The sequence below is a fragment of the Conger conger genome, chromosome 2 (assembly GCF_963514075.1).
Source record: "Conger conger chromosome 2, fConCon1.1, whole genome shotgun sequence".
Lineage (NCBI taxonomy): Eukaryota > Metazoa > Chordata > Actinopteri > Anguilliformes > Congridae > Conger > Conger conger.
The window spans coordinates 25,611,328-25,627,909 of NC_083761.1; the positions used below are offsets into that span (position 1 = coordinate 25,611,328).

Consider the following 16,582-nt stretch of genomic DNA (forward strand, 5'->3'; position numbering starts at 1 on the left):
TTGCACAATGCAAAAACAGAGTTGTTCTGGTGCTGGTGCTGGTGCACACTAGTTTTTGACTGACCCACAAAATGTTGTGTTCACTGCACTCCCTCCCACAAATGTGAATACAGGGCAGCACTAGACGTTGTTTTCCTGGCCGGGATTATCAGGAAATACATTTAACACACTGAATGTGGAAAATGTGTATACAGGTCCATAAGTATTTGGACGGTGAAAGGGTTAAAGGGTTGTAATTCCTACACAGGGCACTCAATATGAATGTATACCCTGACAGGCTATACTTTTATTTTTTAGAAACTACTTAAAGTGGTGATATGGCAAATGTCCCCCAGCTATACACCACTGCTAACACTCTTGACACCCACTAATGTTCTTTTTGTCAAACTGCCCTAGGTAAGGGTGTCCAGTCTGTAAGAAATGTGCAGATCAGCAGAATGTTCTTGCCAATTCATCCAGCTGCAGATTTCTGTTTCACACAATGTTACTCTTTATGATTCCTGCAGTTTGGGATCATATATTTCACTTCTTAATTTGAGGCTGGAAACTTTTGGGCGGCCATTCAATACTGCTGCATGAAATTATTTATTTAGAGGCCAGATTGCTTCTTGGGATATGGGTTTGTTTGCTTATCAGTGATAGGGGAGACTTGAATCCTACAAATGGACATGGATCTTTTCTTTACCGGTGAGATACAATGCTTAAATATTAGATTAGACTGAGTGGAAGGAAGTACATTTGAGTGATCGATATTTGGGTTTTATGTCACTCTCAGAAAGGATGTGTTAATATCCAACAAACTTTGTAGTATATTGCTACTTTTGTCTTACTTTCAGTGCTACTTTTGTATATTGCTACTTTTGTCAGTTACTGCTTTTGTGTTTTAAATACACTATACAAGTTGTGTTGCAAAGAGACACTTGAACAAAGACTGTGTGTTTAACAAATTACGTGTTTTTAACACATCGGTTTTGAGAGTGCAGACCTGTATGCTTGCAATAGTACAAAAAAGGGGCATGTTTCCCCCCAGACGGTGCCAAAAACGATACCAACCCACAATTAGGGAGCTGAAATATTGATCGTTTTTGTCAGACCACATGCTGAGGTGCCCTTGCACCCATCTATTCGCGGTCCTCAAGGGCTGAGAACTGTTGTTTTTGCACCAGCCTTTACCTGGGAGTCAGGTGTGAAGAAGGTCTGGCAGATCAGTTGCGCTAATTGTTCAGTTAATTACCGAGGAGAATAGAGAACCAGGGCTGGATTCGCATTTGAGGGCCAGATTTGATGATCCCTGCCTTACACCCTGCTCAAATGGTGCCTGGAGTAGTGAGAGCCATCAGGGTCGATCCAAATTGCTGTGCCCAGAAATGCATTCTCAGAGTTGTAGTTGGAATTGGAACATAGATCACTGCCCCTGAAACGTAGTCTGACCAGAGTTAGGGCTTTCACAGCCACTCTCACACACAGACACGGACAAGGGCTATGACTATGGTTGGCTCAGGATAAATGGCGCTCAAGCATTTTGTGTCTTACGTGTAATGTCAGCTTTTACATTTGAACTGTGCCGGTCTCGCAGCTAACGACATTGTTCAGCCCAACGCGCAGCGAAGCGTTACCTATGATAAAACCGATCTTATATCCACAATCCATTTAAAAGCATTTTGCAATGTCATTACAAAAAAATAGGTATTGGCTGCTTGCACCATGCAAGGTGTTAGCTATGCAACTTTGGTAAACTTCTATTCTGCCAAGCTAGCCAACTACCTAGGAAGCTAGCGTTTGTGAGTTGCCTTATTGATGTTTATTTGAGCCGATACTAAAAAAGTCTAATAAATACCTAATAAAGTAGTCACTGAGTGTTTTTGATCCCTTACCGCTCTCCAAATTTGAAGAAACCAATTGAAACAATGGGACTTACTGGAGGTACCAACCACCTCTGGTACAGGGCAGTGAGAAGCCCTTTAAAACAGTCCAACACACTTAGCCTACTTCCAAAATAAATTACTGCAGCTCTTGTTGATATTGATGCTTTTATCATTGATTACAAATGTTTTTTCTCACTATTCTTTATTTATTTTTTGCTTTAGGGGGGAAAGCAATGAACATTTGACAATTCAATTTTTTGTGAAGCTGACCAAACTCTGCTCTGTGTGTTTTACAGACTAACTGAGCCGTCGGGCTTTCTGACGGATGGACCAATCAACTACAAATACAAGACCAAGTGCACGTGGCTCATTGAAGGATAGTGAGTACTCGCTAATCAGATATGTTCACAGATATGTACCCGCCCGCCACCTCTGACAATCAGATATGGACCCACTCACTAACTCACTGCAACAGACAACCAAATGTGATCATCCACCATCTGAGCCTGTCACAGATAAAAAACCACAATACCCAATGTTTCAGCCAATCGCAGATATGTACTAGCCCACTCTTCCACTATTTCTGGCAATTACATAGTGAGCTGAATAACATTCGGAACAAATACCTATTTGTTCTTGATTTGGCTCGCTACACAATGTTAGATTTGGAATCAAAACAATTCATGTGGTTTAAGTGCAGATTCTCAGATTCCCCCACATTTCAGGGCACCATAATGTTTTGGACACATTGCTTTGTTCTGATGTGCCAGGTATGTTGGATTGCTTCCTTGGTGCAGGTATAAGAGTGCTTTCAGTATCTTGTCTTTTGAGTGTAGGCTTTTGATTGCCTTTGTATTCTGTTACTGCCATTTGTCAACTTAAGTACCAAATGAAACTAGTTGTGCGAATGAAAGTCAAGGAAGCCATTATGAGGCTGAGAAATAAGAAAAAAAGTCTGATACAGTAAAAAGACCAAGCCTGAGGCTTGCCATAATGAACTGTTCGGAACATTATTAAGAAGAGAAGGCACTGGTGAGCTCAGTATAAAAGGCCTGGCAGGCGAAGGAAGACCTCTACAGTTTATTACTGAAGAATTCTCACCATTATGAAGAAAAATCCTCAAACAACTGTCCAACAGATTAGAAACACTCTACACTCTACAAAAGTGCTCTAATTTCTACATGGTGAAACACAAGTGTATAAAAATGCCCTTAAAAAAGCTGAGTGTGCAATTTAACTACATGTGAATTGCTTCATTACAAGTCTGTAATTGTGGAGAACAGAGTGAAATCAACAACAACAAAAAAAATTGTCCCAAATATTATGGAGCTCTCTGTAATGAACTTGCCAGTCAATCACAGGTAACAGCTCTTGGTGATAACAAGCACTCCTTTGACTCTTCTGGCCTTTTATTCACATATCCCCTTTTCTTTCAGCCCAAATGCGGTACTGAGGTTACGGTTCAACCATTTTGCTACAGAATGTAGCTGGGACCATATGTATGTGTTCGACGGAGACTCAATATATGCCCCCCTCATCGCTGTTTTCAGGTGAGTGCATTATAGCTCTATTGGCATCGAATACTAAATGTATACAACTGCATCTACAAAAAAAAACTATTCCGATGTGGAAGAGCAGAGGGTCACAAATCACGGAGAGAGATGGGATTACAATGTAGAAAGTGGTGGGCAATCAAATCCCTGGCCGCACAGGAGGATTTGTTTATGGGTCTACTGCCCAATGGCCTGCGGTCTCCTGTGACTGCATTATTGAAAGGTACAATGACATTTTAATAACACATGCATCAAAATGGCCCCCCCTCTATAGTGCAACCCACGGCCCTTTGCCCTGTCCCTCCGGGGGCCTGTAGGTGTGTGAGAAGTGACCGGTGATCGACTAGCAGCCACATCACAGTCAGGTTACCTGCTGAGCTGGGTTGCCATGACAGTTACCTGTGTGGATGGGTATCGGTGGCAGACGAAAAGGAAAATGCACACCTCGTTTAGGGAGGTACTGGAATCTTTAAAGCAAAGGTTACGTTTCTTTTCATGCTTTGCTGCCAAAATGTTGGCAATTAAATAACTGCATCGGAATTTAGTTTCCTGCAACAACAGTGGTAGTTACCTCTAGACCCAGGTTTCAGCTGGTTCTTGGCCTGGAGGCCAGGGTTAGCAATTTCTCTTCTGTCCTCATAAGAAGGAGCTAAAAAAATGTTTATACTGTGACTTCAAAGGCTTTCCCTTTAATATGTGCTCGCGTCAGTATGTGAGGATAATCCAGCCCAGTCATTATTAAAGTGGTCCCCAGTGTGTCTCAAGTGCACAGAACAGCCCAGTCAAGAGGTGGTGGGCAATAGTGATGCAGGCCATGTTCTGATGTAGCCGGCCTGGTTCTCTGGGCTAGTTTAGCTGGCCTGGTTCTCTGGGCTTGTTTAGCAGACCCTGGTCTGCAGGGTATAGCAGCAGAGAGCAACAAAAGAGATGCGTGCAACTTGCTATGTGCTTAAATCTGCTTATGCAGACTAGGGATGTGACAAATCATCAGTTTTTGTAACCGATACTGCTTATGACGGCTAGGGGATGTATGTTTTAATTTTTATTTTATCTTATTTTTAATTTAATTTTTGGATTAATTACATTTTTTGATTACTGAGAAATTAAATAAGGATTACTGAGAAATTTAATTACATTTTCGACCTTTGCTTTGGGCCATCTGACCATTTGACCTTCAGAAACCGTTTAAAATTAGTTTCGGTTAACCGGTTAAATGCTTAACCGTTCACATCCTAATGCAGACCTCAGTGCTGTTTTTTCAATGGGTCCCTATGGGAAAGTTTCTTACTGTAAGCTGTTGATCTGTACTTTTTGTGTCCTTATTGGGTTCACCAGTCGTTGGATAGCCTGGATTGTTAGGTATGAAATGGAAGGTTTATTTGGGTGAAATATAGCATTAATTATTTTCTCGCAGCCCTCTGGAGGAGCAGAAGACTTGCATAACTATGCATCCTGTACGGCTAGGCTAAAGTGGAATAGGAGCTGGTAGTTGAGTGCCATCTTTCTTCCTTCAACATCTTTGATAGCTGGCCCGGTGGTCTGTACTGGTCTCCATAACCAGAACTTGCCTTCTGTTCTTGAAAACAATTTCATGGCCAAATGTTACCACGTCCCATTCCAGGAAGGCTTGTTTTAACAGGCCAGGCCCACTGATGGTGCTCAAGAAAACCAAACAAATAAAGGCAACAACAAAAAGAACTTTAACGAGCCTCACTGTGAGCACAGATACTTTGAAGACGGGAGGAGGCAGAGAACAGACCTTGTGTGCAGAGGGAGTTCAGGGGCCTTGGGTGATGGATAAGGCCTCTCACCCAGTCAATGGTGATGAATAACCCCTCTCTTCATAGGCCTCTCCGTGGGGTGTGTCTATAAATACACTCTTCTGTGGTCGGCTTTGGCAGGAATGAGACGTCCACTGGGAGCAAACCTGGACAAACTGAATGAATTGATGTGAATTTCTAAGCTCTACTGACGAAATGGGCTGCTTACTTGGAGGGCTACTTATGAACTGTTTGACAGGAGTCTGTTGTTATAATAATACATTTTTTGTCATTCAACGTTAATGTGTTTGTTACCAAGGCGACAATCTGAATATTTCCTGTTCTCTCCTGCCAAGGTGAGGCTTTATTTCTGATTGGTTTGTATTCATCCCTCCCTCCCCCCCTACAGTGGTCTCATTGTTCCTGAGGTTCAAGGAAACGAAACCGTGCCAGAAGTGGTGACCACATCCGGATACGCCCTCCTTCACTTCTTCAGCGATGCTGCGTACAACCTGACCGGGTTCAACATCTTCTACTCGTGAGTGACCATGACCGCTCTCAACCACTTCTCAACCGCTCATACTAGCTAATGTTAAGTTAAAAAATGTTACCTAGCTAGCAATTCAATTAGCGTTTGATTTTTGCTGATCATACAAGATACTAAATAATTGATCTAAAGTTGTGTCTAGGTGTGTTAGTAAATTTTTCAAATATCATATTTAATTTAAAAAAATGTATTTAAGTTGCAAGTCTGCTACCTCCAGCACAATCAAAACTCTCATTCACTAGCTATCATTGATTTCTTGGTAGCAACGTGAAAAGATCAATGAATTAAAATTACCCCAGATTGTGAAAGGCTTTAGAGGGCCGATAGAGGATATTGTAATATACATTTCATCTCAGCTTCTCTTTATAGGGAAGCAAAAGATAAGACAAACAGAAAGCCTGCAACTCAAACAGAAGACCCTCTCTTTAAACCGAAGGGATTTCCTTCCCAGTGCGAAAAACGGTCTTAAATAAAAGCATATCAACAACTCTGACCTACCTATCGGGCCGTCCTATCATTTTTACATGTTTGTATGAACATGCAGTAGTCAACAGCGTATGATGGTTAATATTTCCAAATCCAGACTTACCCAGTTCAGAAGGGAGCAGCATTAAAACAGTGGCAGGTTTTACACACTTATTTGTGTTACTGTCACCTTCCTGTCAGCTTCGACAAGTCTGGCCCTTCTCCTCTGACCTCTCTCATTAACAACATGTTTTTGCACGCAGAATTTCTGCTCACTCAATGTTTTTTGTTTTTTGCTCCATTCTCTGCAAACTCTAGTGAGTGAAATCACCGATCAGCAGTTTCTGAGATACTAAAACCACCCTGTCTTACACCGGAAATCATTCCACAGCTGGACCTCTTGACCACGTATGCATGCTTTCATGTATTTAGTTGCTGCCACATGATTGGGTGATTTAAAATATTTGCATTATCAAGCTAGTGTACAGGGCTACCTAATAAAGAGATCACTGAGTGTATATCTCTTTAGAATAGTTCAGGGCTGTAAAGTGCTCCAATTTTGGGGGCAATTGCTCCTGAAAATTGATCTGTGCAAACTGGAAGAATAACTTTAGAGCACTTCCACTAATTGATATGCAATAGTAAATGTTTCAACTTGAGAACACATGTCCTTCCTGGGGACAAAATGTTTGTGTAGAGCCCTGATTTCTATTTTGTTTTTGCACACTGAATAGTGTTTTTCTACATGAACATTGTATTTGGCCTTTATCTTATTTTCCGGCGTACTTTCACAGCAGCAATGATTGGGTAGAATCGTTCCCATTTTCACTTCCTGTGAACCATTCTCCGAGTTTGATTTCCTGTGCGTGCGACCGTTAATACGGGCTAGGCTAACATGCCATTATGTGACACTCACATGTTTTTTTTAGAGCTGACTTGCACATCTTTTTGTGAGTCAGACCCTCTGAGCTTTTATCGAAGTGTGCGGGCTTCTATGCGCCATAGCCCATCGGGGTGGTGACTAAGTCTGCATTCTCATTATGTTTATTTTTTACTTTTATTTCTTTGCCCATGTCATATGGTGACAAAGGGAAGGTCATGCGATGGTGATGTCAGAAGAGAGGTGACGTATCAGTATTTGTGGCCAAATATGATCTTTTACGAATGGCTTTTATTCATAATTTAAAAATAATAATGTCCTCATTAATGTCCAACACATTACATTACAATTATTTAGCTGACGCTTTTATCCAAACAACTTACAGTAAACACAGGCCAATCCCCCCTGGAACAAGGTGGGGTTAAGGGCCTCGCTTAGCTGCACTGATCTTATTATGTCTGCACTGGGTCTCAAACCACCAAACGTCCAGGTCCCAGTCATGTACCTTAGCCAGTAGGCTGCCCTATAGTTCATTCTAGTTTTATAGTTTTTCATTCCCGTGTGAAAAAATTGTGCCTGACTGGAGAAGTAGAAATAGGGAAGTTCTTGTTAACTTTCTGAGGTTCAGAAAGGCCTGACAGGGACTTTCGTTCCGGAACCTTCTGGACCTGGTGTACTTGCCACTGGAGACTTCCCAATGCTACACAAAGTGTTCCCTCTAGATTTGTCAACGCTGAGGCATATCTGCGTCAGTCAGTTATGAGAGACCGATTTGTAATGTTGTATATGTTTGGGACTTTTTCATAGTTCACGCTTTGACTTTTCCCCAGGAACTTCCCAAGAAGTTTTAACTAAGACCTGAAAAGAAAGTAGAACAGTAGTTTACGAATACTTACCAGAACATATAAGATGATTTTCATGATTTATTGCTTTATTAGAAACCCTTTTGTGCCGCTTAATTTTTCCTCCTCCTCCTTTACACGTAACATGTATGCGATAATGTTCCGCGCTTGACCGTACTGGTCAGGTCCGGTTCTGTACAGTAACCTCTTCACAGCGGTCAGGTGTGGTTCTCTACGGTCACCCGGGTCACACGACTGTCTGTGTGTGGTTTTACAGGATCAACTCCTGTCCGAACAACTGCTCGGGCCACGGCAAGTGCAGCACAGGGAACTCCATCTCCAGCAGGGTGTACTGTGAGTGTGAGAAGTACTGGAAGGGAGAGGCCTGTGACATCTCCTACTGCAGGAACAACTGTGGCAGCCCCGACCATGGCTACTGCGACCTGACCGGGGAGAAGCTCTGCGTCTGCAACGACAGCTGGCAGGGTGGGGCCCGCACCGCCATCACCGTGTGTGTGTGTGTGTCTGTGTGTGTCTGTGTGTGTCTGTGTGTGTCTGTGTGTCTGTCTGTGTGTTTGTCTGTCTGTGTGTTTGTCTGTCTGTGTGTCTGTCTGTCTGTGTGTCTGTGTGTCTGTGTGTCTGTGTGTCTGTGTGCCTGTGTGTGTGTGCCTGTGTGCCTGTGTGCCTGTGTGTGTGTGTCTGTGTGTCTGTGTGTCTCTGTGTCTGTGTTTGTGTGTGTGTCTGTGTTTGTCTGTGTGTTTGTCTGTGTGTTTGTCTGTGTGTGTGCCTGTGTGTGCCTGTGTGTGCCTGTGTGTGCCTGTGTGCCTGTGTGCCTGTGTGCCTGTGTGTCTGTGTGTGTGTGTGTCTCTGTGTCTGTGTCTGTTTGTGTGTGTGTCTGTGTGTTTGTCTGTGTGTTTGTCTGTGTGTGCCTGTGTGTGCCTGTGTGTGCCTGTGTGTGTGTGTGTCTGTGTGTGTCTGTCTGTGCGTGTGTGTGTCTGTGTTTGTCTGTGTCTGTGTTTGTCTGTGTCTGTGTGTGTCTGTGTGTCTGTCTGTGTCAGACCAGGGTCAAATACGTACTGTATTTGTTTTGGATTCCAATAGTTGTCTGAGCTTTACCGGGCTTTATTGGAACCTACAAAATGCTCTTCAAAAGTGCAAACCCTGCCTTCTGGTCCTCTTGGTTGACTTGGTTACACCAGGCACGATCAATCGAGTTCATGAAACTGTTTGAATTGAAAACAATTATGTATTTGACCCAGGTCTGGTGGGTGCATGTGTGAGTCTGTTTTCAGCTGGCTCTTTGTGTGTGCGCATGCACATCTGTCTTTATACTGTCTGGACATGTATACGACACTGCGTGTGCATGCCTGAATGTTATGTTGTCTCCAGGTACAACGTCCCTTGTGTGAATGAATTAAGACTTTGCTGTGTATTCACCTTTAAAGCTTGGACAAAGATCATTTTTTGTAAAAGCAGGTCATTTTCCAACAAGCTCCATTCATTCCCATTGGCTCATTCAGGTCCAATATCTGGCTGAAATATCAAAGTGCTCAGAGTGACACTTACATAAACCATAGCAATGAGACCATGGGTATGTCCCAACACTCCCAATCCTCTCCTTTCTTTCCTCCTCTCATCTGCTCCCCCCTTACTTCCAGAGAAGAGGTGGCAGTGGAGGAAAGGATGATACACTTTTTCTCATTGGGACGCACCCCATGAGAAGTGGGAGACCACAGTTTTCCAAAACACTGCAGTCACAGTGGTCTTCTGATTCACTGGCATCCCCTAGTGGTGGCATGCATAACTGCAGTATCTTTTTACTTTTTGTAGTTTATGAAAAAAATGTTGTACAAGGACAGCAGGCAGTCCTGATGCTTTCACATCTCAATTCAGGCCGAGGGGAAAAACTATTGAGGTTTACAAATTGTACGGTATGCGTCATGGACAAACTGGGGGATTCGTATGTATTTGGGTTTGCTGGCCTATAGACCACACCACACTGTTTCCCCTCATTATTTCGTTTGACCAGGTGAGTTTGCACAACTTGTGTATTTTGAACTCTATAACTGTGTCCTGCCACATGAATTTATTGAACTCTCCATGGGAACTTCCATACATTTCCGCAGTGCTAGCAGATGTTTCTTTTATGAGGAAATAAATATATAGTATAAAACCGCAATGTTAAAATTAGGGAACTCTGGTGATGGGGAAAACCACAGTTTCTAGCTAAGCTGCAGGAAAATGGTATTGATTTTAGTCACGCAATTACTGCATTATCTGAATTCCAGAACTTTCTGTTCCAAATGTTTCTCCCCAGTATTTGGTCTCATGGTTAGTGCTTTGGCTTGAGAAACATGGCCGCCACTATAGTACTTTCAGGTTGACTCAGCAGACCGAGGAGGGAATTTTCCAACGGATAAACAGTCTCTCACCATCTTCTGTAGCCACACCTCTTCAAGATGCACCTCTGCCCACCCCTCCCTACCTACCTGTAATCCTTAACGGTTTGGTAGTTGTTGTTTTTGTCCATTTTAAATAGTGTGTCATTACCTGTGTTAGAACTTGCTCACTGGAATTATATTTTTGCAAGTTTTGTTTGGCTATGTAAGCTGTTTGTTCATATGGAAGTGTATATCATTCTATTGTGTTGTGCTGTATAAAAACAGTTTTTAGATATACATGTAATCCATTAATGAAATAGGCCCTAGTTTTTATCTTTTTTTGTCCTGTTGGCACTTGAAATTGTACTTCCCTCTTGGGTCATTCAGTGCAGAGTGGTAGCTTGCCAGGTCATGTAGTGAAAAACTCTGAGGCGGTTTCAAGACCAGGCTTGATAAGGTGCTAGATACTGTTCTCTTGGATAATCTCCTGCTTTTTGTCTCCCACTCCCCCTTCTTTCTCCTCTCTCCCTTCTTTCTTTCTCTTCATCTCTCCCTCCCTTCACTCCCTTATCATCCCCCAAATTCTAACTTCTGCACTCTTTCTCTCCATCTCTTTCTCTCATGTATCTCTGCTCCTAATTTCCTCATTCCTTTTCCCTGTTCTCTGTTTTCTCTGTTCCTCCTCTTTCTCTCTCTGCTTCCCCTCTGTCCCTCCCTCTCTCTATCCCTCCCTCTCTCTGTGACTCTCTCTGTCTCTCCTCTCCGTCTCACTCTCTATCTCTGTCCCTCCTCTCTGCCCCCCCTCTCTCCTTCCCCTCCTATCTGCCCTCCCTCTCTCCTTCCCCTCCTCTCTCCTTCCCCTCCTCTCTGCCCTCCCTCTCTCCTTCCCCTCCTCTCTGCCCTCCCTCTCTCCTTCCCCTCCTCTCTCTCTCTGTGTCTCCCTCCCCCTCTCCAGGCCCAGACTGCTCGCTGTCTGTTCCGTCCAGCGAGTCCTTCTGGGTCCTCCCCAGCGTGAAGCCCTTCAGCCCATCGGTGGGCCGGGCGTCCCACAAGGCCATGGTGCAGGGCACCCTCATGTGGGTCATCGGGGGCTACACCTTCAACTACAGCTCCTTCCAGATGGTGCTAAAGTGAGTGTGAGTGTGTGAGTGTGTGAGTGTGTGAGTGTGTGAGTGTGTGAGTGTGTGAGTGTGTGAGTGTGTGTGTGTGTGTGTCAGGGCTCTCAACCTCCAATAATGCGCATTCATTCATTCTCCAGTCTGCATCACAACTGTGAGGGCAGTCTACTCTTTGAGTGAAGTGGTGACCACTTATGATTGTGGCAAAAACCTTTCACAGGCTCTTAAGCTTTTTTGTTTAGAATTTTCAGAATATGTAAATGTTTAAATTGTTAAAATTGCTTAAAAAACATCTGTTCATTTTTCTGTGTCTCGGTTGACTCAATTTTGTACTCCCTAAACTGCGCCCTCTTGTGGGCGAAAGTAGGGCTGCATTTCTTTGTGTAGATGCCGACGGCACCTGTATCTGTTCAGGTTAAGCACCTTCCTCAAGGGTAGAATGTGTGTGGCCCATTATCCGTCCCATCTCCTCTGGGAGCAAATGTCCGTACAATAAAACCTCAGAATGGAAAAGGTAATTTGCAACACTGACATTTTTGTAAGTTTAAGTACACCAATTGTCCAAAATATTTATTTCAGTTCAGTTTATTTCAGTTTATTTCGAGTCCCAATAAACCAATTTGCCCAAAGTCATATAAAGTGCAATCAGAAATAGGCTAAACTTGTGAACTTGTAAAATAGTACAATAGCCAAATCAGAAAAAAAATGTGTAGTGACGTCGGTACACGTGCGCGCACACACACACACTCACAATAGACAATTCTCTGACTAGTAAAACAAATGAAGGCATGGTAGAGAAAAAAAACTGCTGGCTATACATACAAAAAATAAACATGACAAGTCTGCCGCAAGTTGTTTAGCTACTCTACCCTTTCTGGCATATACAAACGAGCAAAATCGACCTGTTCTATATCCGCCTGACCAAACGCCACAAAAAAGAAAACATTCACACTAATGTCACGCGCAAAAGCAACAGTGACAGCAACACTGATTGAAGGAGAGAGAGGGAGGGGAAATTAAAATGATGTGTTGCAAGAAGGGGGAGAGTCCTTTTTAACTTCCTCTGTCATCTACAGATGGGTGTCACCTGTTGGAAATGGGTGTCAGGTGTAAAGACAGTCTGGCCAATCAGTAGCAATAATTACCAAGGAAAAATGTAAACCAGGGCTGGATTTGGATTCGAGGGCCAGAGCTGCAAATTTCAGGGAAAGTTTCCGTTTTTGAGGACATTTTTGGAACAATATTCTTCATAAATCGTTTGTACGCATTTGTTTTATGTATTGGATCGATTTGATGAGTCACTGAAAATACTTGCCGCACATTGTTGAAAACTATGGGTTGTAAGAAATGTCAAGTCACCGTTATTTGTCGAGCCCATTTCCAAACAACCAGCGGTTGACCAAAGTGCTGTAGGATATTCATAAAACAAATAAGCCAATATGTTTACGCACAGTATACAAGGAATACAGAAGGAAAAAAGACAGCAACAGGGATTAAAAACACCAATACACGCAAAACTACAAACCGACCAAACGACCACCTCAGCTGGAAAGATCACCTCAGCTCAACAGAGAAAGGTGCACCACTCTGTGCCCTCACTTGTGCCACTGTGTCACAAAAATAGTACCTACATACAATCAGGGGAGAGACGTGGCTTCTGTGAAACAGTAGAAGCAATAGCACGTGTGCAATCAGAAAAGCGTCACCACTTACTGTGTGAAGGCTCTTTCCTTCTTGTTTGGCACATGTTGTAAACCAAACCATTAGTCTCACTTTAATCCATGTGCATTACTGTGAGTTCACTCCAGTGACTTGGTGTTAATGTGCCTCATTTTATGGCCAGTTAGCCACTGTCTACGTTTTTGGAATATATGTATGCAAAGCTGTTTTGTTCGCATTTTATTTTCTGCTCTACTGAACAAGTTTTGATGTCGGAACAGAGGTACATCAAATCATGAGTTATAACCCTACTGATCACCCATTAAGCCCAGTCTGGATTATTCACATATTCAACACCTTGAAGAGAGAGTCACTTTCACTTTTAATATTTCTTTTAAAATTACTTCTAGTTCTTAACCCTTATTGATTGAAGGTTTTTTGGGTAGTTTTAATGCCCCAGAAAGCAAAATAACTAAGGTGCAAAAGCCTAATATTCTGCATAACCATTCTAATATTCTGAACTTCCTTTGCCCGCATGCCCACTAACTTCATCCTTTGACTAAAATGTCAAATTGACTTGCTACACTAGGGCTAATTAATTTTATTTATTTCATGACAAAAAGGTATCAAATACCCATGTGAAAAAGTAATTGCTCTCTTTTTAAACTTGTTAACAGGTTGCAACACCTTTATTATTTGTACTTATTTAATTTTTAAATATCAATATTTTATCTTTCTCAACCACATCTAGCTTAATCTTCTCTGGAGAATCTGAACAATCGTCCTCAGATTAAATTTGTATGGTTTCATGAGAAATTCCCCAAATTCTAGGAAAATAGCTGAAAATTTCAGAAAAAGTTCTGAAAAATTCCCTCCCTTTGCAACCCTCGCCAGTGTTGATGATCCCTGCTCTACACCTTGACTGAGTGAACTGTGGGTGACATTAGCCGTGTCTGAAACGGCTCACTTGCCCACTATTGAGTTGATAACTATGGCAACTTGCCAACTTGTATGCAGCTTGAACTGTATACTCAAGAGGAGCTGATTCAGCATTGTGTTCTGAGAAATGGCAAGGCGTGGTTTCTTCTGAAGTCTTCACGTTCTATTTTCCTCTCTTTCTTTTCATTGTTTTTAGTTATGATCTGGAGAGCAGCATCTGGAATGTGGTTCCCATCAACAGTGGCCCGCTTCAGCGATACGGTCACTCCCTGGCCTTCTACCAGGTAGTCAACTCTTTAATAATACTCAGTGGGCCCTCTGTCAAGCATTTAGCACTGTATATATATCTGCTGGCCCTGTTTCAGATATTTAACACTATAAATATTCAGCCGTGTTTCAAGCTTGTAGCATTTAGCACTGTATTTATACCATCTGGTCCTGTTTCAGATATTAAGCACTATATAAATGCTCAGCCTGGTTTCAATCAGTTAGCATTTAGCACTGTATACATAGTCCTTTTTTAGTTCACTAAATTAGCCCTGTTTCAAGCATGTAGTACTGTATAATACTGCGTCTTTGAAGTATTAAGAACTATATAAATGCTCCCTGGCCCTCTATCAGGCATTTAGTAGGTTGGTATAAATACTCCATGTTTGGTGGTGTACGTTTTTGGAGCTTAAGATGTCTCTGTGGAAATGCGTCATTGTGTATGTTGTATAGCTGATCTCAGATCTGTGGAAATGCCTTGGGTATGACTGATCGCAGATCTGTGGAAATGCCTTGGGTATGACTGATAGCAGATCTGTGGAAATTTACTGGAATAAGTGACCTCAGGTCAGTGTAAAAGATGTTTAGTACTGAAGAACTGCACTTTTCTAAATTGTGCTAATGACGTTATCACTTATTTTTAGAACTTGTAATATATGCTGTGAATAATTAAGAACTAGTCACAGTGATAATTACAGTGGTTCGTTCCAACTTGAAGTGACTAATTATGGCCAAAGTAACAATCTTACCTTCAACCGTCTGACGGACAGGCTGTGTCCTAACTTATAATACCTCCACCCACAAACATGAATCCTGATATTAATCATGGATATGCATATTTAACGAGACAGGCAAGCACGCCTTGAGCTAACCTGAGCTTGTGGTTCCCCAGAAGTAAGCATGTTGAAACATTGGAGCATTGAAGTGAATGGGGAATATCAGACTTTTGAAGGCAAAATAAAACCTGATGGTATTTCAAAACTTGTTTAATGATTTTTATGTTTCATATGGAGAGCACATTTGTGATATATAATAAAATGTCAATTTTAATTCATATTTTCCCCTAACATCTGGACCAAGTAAACTGCTACACATAATAAAACCTATGATCACAAAAAAATTACAGATGAGGCTTTCTTTGGTTATTAAATTACCTTGGTTCGGAATGGGCAGCAAGCTCTCAAGCATTCACAGTAGTGGCTAGTTTCTTCCTAGGATTCACTGTCTGGCCCCTTCTCCCCTCTCCAGTTTACGCTCCATCATTTCAGTTTTCTCTGTTTAAGATTTATTTTCTATGGTATGTCATTCTTCGATTGCTAAAGCTCAATGCAATACCCATCTGTCACACCTCATGTGACTACCCTGGGAGGACCAAAGAGCGGGACACAGGGAGACCTGTCTTTATTTATTCAAGGGGGTGGTTAGGGGCCAGAGAGCTCGCCAACAATAAACAAAAGGTCTTCAGCCTTCACTCTGGCTGGATTTGGACTAAACTAAAATAATAAACGCAAAGGAAATGACCTGACACTTTTCAGCTGTTTTGAGTCTCGGCTCGGCTCTCTGCGGTTTCCCGGTCTCAGCCATCTATTGTGAAAAGAAGCACACTTTTACCTCCTGGACTGTAACGCTGTCCTGGTCCAGGTCTGGGTGTGCCTACTTAACCAGTTGGCATGGTCCTCGGATTGCCCTGCTTCCAGTCACATGTTATTCACGGAATTTGGGGCCCATTACAAGAAAACTCAGACCGTTAAAAGTTTTCTTTCCAGAGTGCTGGATGTGACAGATAAACTAGAAATATATTTTAAAATAACGCAGGGTTTATTATGTGGACGGATTTTCCTTTTTGATGCTTGGACAGTATTTTACATTACAGAAGGTTCCCTGTGTGCACCTCAGTGTTTCTGCTCAGTAAAATGTCCAGTGTTAAGGCCCATCCACATGAAGAACTATAACTGTAAATATATTGTTTTAAAAAATTGGACTAACTCAAGTCCACACTAGAACTATGATGACAACGGCAACAATATTGTTGATCACTTTCAAAGCAATTTTTTCCAGCTCAACCCTGACAGTCAATCAAAATCCAACTGAATTTTCAGAGCGTCATGTGCAAAATAGGATGACATGGCTAAGAGACTATATGCAGAACGTTATCATGAATGTGGATGCTCACGTCATTATTGTTATAGTCGTGCTTATATTGTTATAGTTCTTGGTGTGGGTGGGCCTTAACAGATTAACTGAGTCAAATAGGTGCCGTACTCTGTAAGAGTTGATTTAACAACTCTTTTTTTAGTGTGTGACTG

General features: G+C 42.2%; 1 protein-coding gene across 1 annotated transcript in view; it reads left to right on the forward strand.

Annotated features, from left to right (window-relative positions):
- atrnl1b (attractin-like 1b) overlaps positions 1–16,582 on the forward strand; it is a 143,122-nt gene that overhangs the window by 22,264 nt on the left and 104,276 nt on the right. The window contains exons 2-7 of the mRNA XM_061230943.1: positions 2,162–2,245; positions 3,302–3,415; positions 5,588–5,716; positions 8,190–8,398; positions 11,249–11,423; positions 14,206–14,293. Coding sequence (XP_061086927.1) covers positions 2,162–2,245; positions 3,302–3,415; positions 5,588–5,716; positions 8,190–8,398; positions 11,249–11,423; positions 14,206–14,293 — 799 coding nt within the window. The remainder of the gene's footprint in view (positions 1–2,161; positions 2,246–3,301; positions 3,416–5,587; positions 5,717–8,189; positions 8,399–11,248; positions 11,424–14,205; positions 14,294–16,582) is intronic.